Here is an 11,101-nt window from a genome sequence, read left to right as displayed (position 1 = left end):
GTATAGTGATGGTACGTTTTCATCATATGGTGATGTATGATAAACTGATTATAGGACTGCTTTGAGTACTGGTTGTAACTGTTATATATACAAGTCAGAGAGGTCAAAAATCTAAAAGGAGAAGGGTAGGAAGGACATTGTATTTTTTTTTATCATTAATGGTATTTATTAGAGGTTTAAAAACATGGGGGGGAGGGGGTACAGAAATAAGAGGGGTGAAATATAGGGTGGGTACATAGTGGGAAGCAGACATAGACATTTGTATTTTTAAGTATGAAACACATACACTTTATAAGAGTGCAATCTTCCTGCTTTATGCTTATCGAGTTAAAGCACAGAAAGAGAGCATGTTACAATGCACAGGAAATACATTGCACAATACAGCTCACAGGAAATACATTAGGCCAGTACCCCCGGGAGCAAAGAGCTTTGAAAGACCTCACTCCCCTAAGAGCCCTTGGCAGGGAAGCGCTGGCTGCCCTTTGTTAGATGAGCAGAAGCTTCCTCAGCTCAATTACACAGGAGCAGCCGTCGCAGCTGAGTGGACGTTTGGGCACACGTGGTAGTGCAGGCTGAGAGCTGCCGACTGGAGACTGGCACACTGCTGGGCACTGCTCTGAGTTGGTCGGGGACACTGGTATACCTACAGCCCCTGAGCAAATGGAAAAGGCATTATAAACCTGACTTTAAAATGCCGCTCTAAATTAGTGGATCGTTATGAACATCGCGGCCAGTGTCACCATGCAGAAGAGCTGCTGTTATCCTCTTCTCTGTCTGCTATTCTTCACAGCAGCCGGTAAGGTGCTCAGCTGCTTTCCAGCACACTATATTAGCCATGAAGCCTGGGTAGGGTGTAGTAATAGCGATAGTTGTAATAATAGCATATCGATTAATTTGTCAGGAGGATCCATGGCAACAACATCATTGCAACACATACCTGTTGTACTTAGAGAAAAAGGAATTAATGTTCACCTATACGTGTTCATATTAATGTGAGTCGATAGCCTAGTTAACGATTGCTCCTTAAATGATGCACATTTCCTATTTGCACTGTGTGTTCCTGTAAAATACTACTAGTGCCTGCCTTGATGTTGTTTCCATCTGTGCTAGAGTGCAGGATCTCGTGGACAGTGCTACCAGGATGTTTATCAGCACCATGGACAGCTCAGTAAATGCATTGCTGTCCATGTGAAGCTTTCCTCCCAAATATACACTTACAGTAACGGGTTCCTATCCACATGTGATGAAGCGATCCGCGGCGTGTAAACAATACATTTCTCTCACTGTTTCAGTATTTTCAGATCAACCCACTTTATTTATCAAAAAAGGCGTGCAGAGAAATCAAGCAAATGTTATGCAGTGTATTAAGGTATAGCGCATACTATACTGGCTTTTCTTTACTGCCGCCATAGCATTTCCACATTCTATCCATTGTACTGTATAAGCTATGGCTTTCCATTTCCCGATTATGTAACACATATATAATGTTTTCAATTATATCATTATATGCAAAAATAGCACACTGTAATATTCCAATATATCTCATGCCAAGTGACATACAATTATTTGTCATTTATTATTACAGGGATTAAGGAAACTGAATGCAAGACATTCAAGGATATTAGTAAATCATACATCCTTGTTATAATTACAAATAGGATTTCTTATTACTGCATAAGTCTTTAAACCTGGTGATACCGTTGATCTTGCATAATTACAGCTATTTTGTTTTCATCCTCCACCTGCTTCTATGACTTTCCTGTGTGATTGTTATTGATGCATTTCCATTATCATGAGATAAGGCAATACTCAGTACATTTTTATAATGTAGAATTGTAGCACATTTAATATGTTTAGTTAATATTATTATCATCCTTATTGTTATTATCATCATTAATTTTTAAGGCATCAGCTTCTCTTACAGTACTCAGTACTGTAAATAGTGCATACAGGCCAATATAACAATTACATAATTGTGTTACACTAAAAGAGACTCAATGGGAATGAGAACACTACTCAGAAGAGTGCACAATATAAAATATTAGATGGTAATTTCGAATGGTTTTTATGGTTTGTTCTATATATGTGCATTCCTAAACGGTCAAGTAACGTTGGTTTTGTCTATATATGTATTTCACTTTTTAACAGTTTTCCGTTTATGTTTGGGGAGAGTTTATCAATAATATGAGCCAAATAAAAAGCTATGTAAGTGGACAGTTGAAGGGTAAGCACTGTTTCTACCTAGGGCTCATATAATGCTTCCATGGCCTCATAGTGGGCTCCTGACAGAGATTGATGAAATATTATACATTTTTTCTAATATTTTTTGATTGTATATTATAATATAATTACTATAATCACTCAGCTTCCTATATCATAAATAATATTCAGTGACACAAATAAGCTATGTGTATATAGCATGTACCTACTATATATGGGATACAGTCCTATATATATAAAAAAAATAGTCCAAATGAATGTACCTGAGCTCACTATTCAAGATCACACTCAGAAATTGACTGTACTTTGGGCATAAATCCACATAAGACATTTACTGCATGTGCTCAGATTTACATCCAGTAATTAGGGTGTTACTGTTTAAGCTTTGTGTGTGTGTTTTTTTTTTGCTCCTGATTTTAGAGCTGATTGCAGTACTAGTATCAGCCACAAATAGGCTACAGTGTTTTGCCTGGTCCATAAGTAAAGGTAATTCAGGTTTCTTTATTGCAATTTGCAAAGCTGTTGTATTAAAAATATTCACAGCCCAGGTTGTGCGCAACTGTGCTGTAAAGAAATGTAATAAAATATTTCATGTTCATAGATCACACATATCCACTACTTGAATAAAGTATTTATACATATTGTTTATAAAAGGATCTGGATGAGGTAAACAGTGCAACTTTCATTCAATGTTTGTGTATATTTAATGAGGATATAAGCAAATGGAATGTTTTGAGCCCATAAAATAAACTTCTAGTGTAGTGACATTTAAGACAATTATCCTAAATGTCTGGTCCAACCATTTTAACATTATTTAGGGGGGATTTATGTTAAGAAACAATATAGCAACACTATTATTACATTTGACGCCAACATTTAACAAGCACATTTATGACACAGGTATGCAATCAATATAAAACCATGGCTCACTTAAAGTGATTATGCAGATTTTTGAATTACTAAGTGGTTCTGTTCTGAATGTTTCCAATAAGTCTGGATATAGGTCACAACTATTGCTTTTGACTGCAGGAAATGCTTGAATATATAGGCATACAATCATTTTTTACCCAAAAGTATGTTAATATCTCCAAAATAAATCTGTTTTAAGCTTACATAATCATTGACAATGTTAAGCTTTTCTTGTCATCTGCTAATACTTCCTGAGGCTTAAACAGTATATTCGTCATGTAAATAATCTACAGTCCTATTTGTTATAGTAGGATTATCCAGAATGTTTCTCCTTTCACAGTAAACATGATATTGCCATCCAGGACAAATTGATACAGTGCTAAAGATTTAAAAGCAGACATGCCATTGCCTTTTTTATATTAAATGTAGATCTGCATACCTAACAAAATATCAGTGTACACGGAAATATTTTTAATTGTTTTGTATTTATAGTATGACCTATATATGAATTCATTGGACGATTTATGCATTTGTGCATATTGTTTTTAGAGGCTTCCTCAATCAAAATATATAACATTACATATAGCACACTATAGGACTTTTGGTTGCCATGGTGAGGATTTAAATATATTATTTGAAAGAGAAGTATCTTAATTTGTCCATTGAAAAGAATATTAATTTGCTCTATATTTATGTGATCATTTTTGCTGGCCATTCATTTCATCAATTTTGTCTTAGTGCATTGTGGCAAAATTTGAGTTTTACCCAAATTTTTGAGAAATCTAAACCATATCCTGATAGTGCTGTTTTAGTTTACAGAATATAAAGGTCATGTGCAAATGTACAATGCAAATGATGTTTTGTGACACCACATGCCTATTGAGAGGTGGAAAAATGAGGGCTTGAGAAGGCACATGTAGTAGAGGGTTTTCTGTTTCCTGTCTGCTTCTGTGCTGGAGAGCGTAGAGTTTTTTTTATTTTAGTATTATTTTTCCCCACTAAAGGTTTTGACTTTTACGGATACTCAGGAGTGTCTGGTAATCAGAGGTCATCTGTATTTTCAATGGGTCAACATTTGTACCTTCTAAGTACACTAAAATATATTTCTAGGCATGCTTCAGTCAATATAACAAAAACATTCAAAAACAACATCAAAAAGTGGCAAATGTAATAAAGCCTGTCGCTTTACTCTTATGATTATTTTCAAATATAAATTAAGCTAGATGGACATTAGGTAAATTTGTTTATGTAGAAATGCTCAGATCTTTTGCACATTTGTTAATTATCTTTAGAGTTAATACGTCCAAACGCTAAAATTACAGCTATGAATTTTGATTACATCGCTTACTTTTCCCAAAAATTCAAAGCACTCAAAATATGGATCAAACCTTTTGTAAACAAAGTATGTAGCTGATTGAATCCCAAACAAATATGATTTAGCACATTACTAATTGTTTTAATTCATTGGTAATGTATGCAAAAGGTAGCAATCATTTTAAATATAAGGTAGGTGCATGGTATATATATGAAACTAATGGAGAGTTAAGAATGTGTTATGTTAGTGGTATGCCAATACAGGTTAACTCAATAATGATGAAAGAAAAGAAAGAAAATATATTAAGTAATTATATTATTTTAAATTAATTGAAGTAAAGCTCCTTAATTAATTTTTAGATATTTCCTGCTTCATTAAATTCAAAAATATATTAAGCAATAGAATAATCTCAATTAGATTGTAAGCTTCATGGAAACGAGTTTGGCTAACAACCATATGTATAATCCTGAGCAGTTCTGTATTATGTATGTTTATTCCAAGTGCTACATACATTGTGCAAAGAAAAACAGCCTACATACAGCAGTAAACACAATATTACATTTCTATGCTTTCTTTCTACAAGTTGACACAATTCCCCAGGTATCCAGAGCTCTATATATAGAATTCACATAGCTGTGGTATTCTGGGGAAGCCTTTAATAGCATAGGATGACTCAGATGTCACTGCTTTTCTCAATAACAGTCTTAATAGAGTTCCTTATATGTAGTGCCTGTCAAAAGCACCTCTCGCTGCCTATTCTTAGAAGCCAGTACACAATCATTTGAAAACTGCATGGAATTTGAAGTGGTTTAAATATAACAACATTTAAGGAAAGAAATATAATTTCATTACTAGTTTTCCCACTATAACACTATAGAAATAATCCCTGTTTATTGTTAAAAGTAAAAATCTGCCTCTTGTCAGCCTATATTCACAAGGTTCTGTGTATCTTTTTTGACAATAGCTAAAGGGATTTTCTCAAGTTTTCACTCAGCGAATGAACCCTCAATTTTCACTGAGCAGTAATAGATTCCAAAGAGTCCATAGATACCTTGTTGCATAAAGAAACACATGCTCAGTCAATGTAAAAAAAACAAGTGATTATCATAACAACAATCTGTCCACCATTAAACTGGCAAAAAATACACGCACCCACACAAACACACACACACACACACACACACACACACACACACACGTTTACCTCAGTCCACTAAATGACTTGTTCTTCTCTTATTGTGCAGTGATCACTTTTCCTTCTACCAAGTCTTCTACTAAATTGGTAAGGGTCAAGCCCAGGTTTCTCCTTTTTTTTGACAGGCCAAGACTGACAAGCAAGACCTCAATTGGGGTCAATTAGGCCCCCATAAGACTGTTGCTCATAGAATTGGCTCCTCCCTCTAGTCACTTTGGTTCAGTGGGCACTATAATCCCCAGCAACCAAAAAGGACTCCCTTCCAGCCCACGATCTTAGGTTTTTTGGAATCATTACCATGGCTCTATGGGTGCCAGACTTTGCTTCCTGGGAAAGAATTCCTATTGGCTGATCTTATTGGTAGTGATTGGCTCTTTGTATACAGAGCCAACTAACTTACCTGTGGGTTCCCTGCTGACTTGGCTCCACTGATCCTGGCTTTTGGTCCAAGGACACAGTGCTTATTAAACAAAGAGGGCAATGGTCAGATAAGACCAGTGAAGTGGTTGTTTTTTTTGTATATCTATGACTTTAAATCTTGAGTGGAAAATTATCATTTTCCTTACTCTGATCACCAGAAGTTCCTAGCCATGCATGCATCAACTGCTGAAGCTGAACAAACAGGAAATAACTGTTTTAAACACATGTAGTCAAATGTAAACAGAACTTTGATGTAGCGATATGACAATTAAAAATCTACTGGGGACACAATCTTTGGGTGCAAAGACCTCACCCTACTTTTTTACATCACCTTCATTAAGTCCAACTTTATTGTGAAGAAAATTAAAAAATTAAAGTCATGTAACCAGTTTGAACACCTTTTTCAGCATGAAGAATACAAATAGAGAAGCCATTAGGGGGTCATTTACAAACTGGTGGTGCACTACAATAGTCCCGCACATGCAGTCTTGTCAATAAAAATGTGTGCAATGTTTATTGTACTATGTTTGGATTAGGATAGCAAAACATTGAGTGAGCAAATTTTATTCTAAATGATGAATGGTCATAGGATGAGGTATGGTGGTTCATCCTGTAGGATAGGCACAATTATAAAAATATTGCTACCGATCTCCAAAATTCAAATTTATGTTTCCCAGAAAAAGACAGTTAATTCATTAGTAAGGCGTTCAGGTTTCACAAATTTTAATTCATGTTTCTGTAAGATGTCACAAGCTTTATAACTGAGCAAATTGCCCTGAAAAGTCCATTTGTGCCATGTATAAATGCTCTTTGATGTGTGCCACATTTAGACTTACATGAATTTTGCAGTTGTGGCTGTTGCTCCTGGATAGGTGGATTGGGGCGTGGACATGCAAATGGATACAGTAAGAGCATGAACATGCAAAATTTGGAGCCCTAATATGATGTCCCAGTTAGAGTTAAAGCTATCATTTTAAAATTAATAACCAGCATCAGAGTTTCTGAGACTATCTATCTATCTATCTATCTATCTATCTATCTATCTATCTATCTATCTATCTATCTATCTATCAAATAAAACATGCACAGTCTTTTCCCACTTTATTAAAAATACAAATTTTCTCCAATATGTAATCCAATTAGTATCTTCTTCCACAATGTAATCCAGAGTGAAAAAAATAAAAAATCTTAATACGATAACTGCTCACTGACTCGTTCATCCTGTGCTGCATGACATTCTTCTCAATTGACTTACTAGCTCAATATCCACTCAGCAAATCACAAGCTGATTCCCGCTGGTCACTTGTGATTGGTTGGCTGGATATTGACCTTCTTGGCCAATTGAGAACAATGTCATTCAGTGCCGGGTGCTCCTAGTGAGCACTTAACACACATTAGAGTTCTTTATTTTATTCCCTGTGGACTACATCATAGAAGAAGATTCCCATTCTACTACATCATGGAAGAATGTTTTTATTTTGAATTAAGTTGGAAAAGAGAGGTATATGTGAGTCTTTATTTAACTGAAAAATGGTAATCCTTTGTGTATGTTTTATTTACTTATTATATATTTGTATAATGCATGAGATGTGACCCTGATACCATTATTCCGCAACCACTGTGATGACAGTGTCCATTCCAGGGTCACGATTATTATTACCATTTTCTGGTACCCAAAGCCCAGGGATACTTGGAAGAACCCCAGCACTTTTCTGTGTGGGACTGGCGGAAGTTTTCATGCAGTTACCCACCCATAGCCCCATGCTGAACAGTCTGGGTCTGTTTCACATTAGCCTAACCTTAACCTTAACCTAACCTGCTGCTTAATATTTTAATGTGGGGACCCGCATCAGGGGCAAACGCAGGATTTCTAGAGAGGTGTTTCCAAGCCATGCCACCAATGGGAATGACCAGCATGCATGGGGGCACGTCTATAATTTTAGACAGTGCTGAGCTGCTCTCCTACTCTTCCTATCCCCATCATATACACGTGCAATTCCTATCCCCATCATATACATGTGCAATTCCTATGGGGCAAGACAACTCAAGCATAAAGTGCCCTAGGCTGAGAAGCGGGTTTCCAGGCACCAGGAACCCCCTCTCCCAGGGTACACCCCTGCCTATATATTTGTCCCCCTACATTAGTGGGAGTCAGCCCAGGTTTCCACTAAACCGGCAGTACTGCATGACATTAATTATTCCAACATCAAAATCATATTACTGCATCCAGAGCTGCCAATGCAAGGTGTTAGCAAAAGTCACAGCAGAGGTTTGTAAGAGGGCATCCAAAAGCCATAATTTTCCCGTTATCAACCCATTAGAATACCGATTAATAAGGGACTCAAGTTAAAGCAGTGTTTAACTATGTGACCCAATCAGGATCACATCCTGCAGCTCCAGCTGCAGCTCAGTGTCTGCCACAGAACATCTGCTCTCACTGAGTTTTACCCCACAAGACATCTGCCTTCACTGTGTGTGTGGCAATAGGTGCTCTGTAATAAGAAAGATGATCCCCTTCTCCAGTGACTTTAAAATTGTCTGCTAATATGTACAGATACTTACATCAATTCATCAGCATACAATGTTATTGGGAATTCAAGAACAATGTAAAAATATAATAACCTGTTTTTGTGTTTTTTATGGTTTTTTTTATACTTGACAGTCCATACCTAGGGCTTTAATATGATCCATTTTCCCAAACTGGCCTAGATTTAAGGGCTCAAAATAGTGAATGCAAAGTAATAATTTGCTGACTCCATGGTCCATGACAGGAATACTCATATCACAGCTACTGCAGATTTTGGACTACCATCTTTATTTACTACAGTTTCTTTTTTTTCTCCTAAAATACGGCTTGTTCATGTATAGTTTGAAAAATGATTAGAGTAAGGGAACATCAGGGCTGCCTTTATTTCATGTGGCACATGTACATTTTAATATTTTCATTACTTTTCATAGCACTTGGTTATGTGTACATATAATTACACTTTCCCTTATAAAATGCTCCTAGCTGTTGCAAAAGGCTTGTCATTGAAAAACAATACCCACCGCCACCTGAGAGGATATGTGGGTCCAAAAAGGTTTTACTGACACCCTATTGAAAAATCTAGGTGTTCAAATTCTGGTCTTTTCTTGGTTAAAAATACAGCTTACAATATCAAGAATGCCTTCAAGTGGGTCTGACACAGTAGTTAGGTCTGTTGACCTGGGGCATTGGGTTCAGTTCTGACCAAGGGTCTACAGTATGAGACTGGAGTTTAAATACACTGCTTATGTTTGTATGGATTTCCTCTGTGTTCCAGTTTCCTTCCACAGTCCAAAGACTTATTGGCTTCTGACTAAAGTGGTTGAATGCAACCTAGGTTGGACTTACCACAGCCCCATAGAAAGCATATTGTGTATGAAGCATTACAATTAAAAGAAAACAACTGTTCACAAAATTAAATATTTTACATATTTGTATATTTTCTGTTTTCAGATCTGTGTCTTCATTTAATGTCGTCTTGTAATTCTTAAAAAAAAACCACAATGTTTAGTAACATGGGCATTATAATTTTAATATCTTTTCGCTTCTCAGATTTATCATTTGAAATTCTAAGAGATTTTTAGGCAGTAACCTATTTTTGTCTAATAATTGCTTTTTTTTATAGCCTTGGAGGATGTACAGTGTATGATGATTTCACCATACAACTGTTTATTGAAGCTGTTCATCATGCTTATATTTGTTAATTTGCTTTGTCACTTACACAGCCCTGATAATTTGCCAGTAATGAATGTGTTCAATTTGAAGTTATCCTTATTGTAAAGAGAAAAAAGCTGTAATATTTAAAGAAATTTTTTTACAAAATATCATTCAGAGGTATACTATAGCTCCTTAAAATAAGTTGAACAAAGTTAATGAATGCTACATTGGATATCACTGTAGGCTTATCTCCCAGGAATTATTTTAATGAGAAATTGAATACAATAATAAAATATACAAACAATTAATTTTATTAAAAAATCCCTATATTAAATAGTCTACAATGTTGCCACAATTAATTGGGTTGATTTGATCCTATTCTGGGAAACCTCAAAAGTAGTTATGAGATGTCACGTAATCACTCATTTGGCAAAAAAAAGGAAAGCTATACAAACCAAATATAATTCTCTACATGCTGCCATGAAACTTGCATTTGACACTTATGCCTCTTGTCCCTCTACAATTAATTTATAACTTCACGATTCGGCCAAACAACTCCTTGAGTGTTTTCTTTTAGTGAAAGCCCAAACCAATGTTGATTATACCAGAATAAAATGGCACAGGTGGGGAAAAAAAGCAAGCAAATGGTTGGCCAATATGACTAAAATGCAGAGGAGAGGTAGCCATGTTCTTTTTATTAAAGATCTAAATTTTACAATCCTACTCCCGTTTGTCAGGAATTCATATAGGTCACCATGAAATTAGATAATTTATGCAGATGATTTATTATTTTATTTTTATTATTATTTTATTCTGATTCCCACCTCACATTGCCATTATTATTTCAGAACATTGAGGAATATGGTACTTTATCTGTTTTTACGATTAAACAATTTATATCGATGGCGATATCTTTGGGTCCTGGAGAGCACCGTATTCTTTGTCCTGGTCTAGTAGGTCCTTCACTTATCTGGATATTCAAAAAATATGTATGATTTGATTTACCACAATATTAGTAAGGTGGTTAAGGCGGCAATTGATGAAATGACTGGATGGAAACACTTTATACTTTCTTATCTGGGCCATGCCAATCTGATTAAAATGATTGTATTTCACAAACTTCTATATCTGCTGCAAATGCTGCCTATTTTATTATCATCATCAGATGAACATCTACTGAAAAGGGAATTTAAATATTGTATTTGGCAAACAAAACAGCCCAGAATAAGTCTCTTTAAGCTTCAACAGAGTATATCAGATGGGAGTATTAACTTCCCTAATTTAAGATTATATGGCTTCTCAGGAACATTACTATATTAGGGATTGGCTACATGCTGGTAATATCTATGTGAATTATGAC

At 35.6% G+C, this 11,101-nt stretch overlaps 1 protein-coding gene across 1 annotated transcript in view; it reads left to right on the top strand.

Annotated features, from left to right (window-relative positions):
- The first annotated feature begins 498 nt into the window (after positions 1-498).
- Positions 499-11,101, top strand: part of PTPRR (protein tyrosine phosphatase receptor type R) — a 139,599-nt gene continuing 128,996 nt past the window's right edge. The window contains exon 1 of the mRNA XM_075209525.1: positions 499-796. Within this exon, the coding sequence (XP_075065626.1) occupies positions 718-796 (79 nt within the window). The 5' untranslated portion in view covers positions 499-717. The remainder of the gene's footprint in view (positions 797-11,101) is intronic.

The sequence above is a fragment of the Mixophyes fleayi genome, chromosome 4 (genome assembly GCF_038048845.1).
Source record: "Mixophyes fleayi isolate aMixFle1 chromosome 4, aMixFle1.hap1, whole genome shotgun sequence".
Classification (NCBI taxonomy): Eukaryota; Metazoa; Chordata; class Amphibia; order Anura; family Limnodynastidae; genus Mixophyes; species Mixophyes fleayi.
The sequence above is the reverse complement of the archived record's forward strand: the minus strand, read 5'-3'. Positions and strand labels throughout refer to the sequence as shown.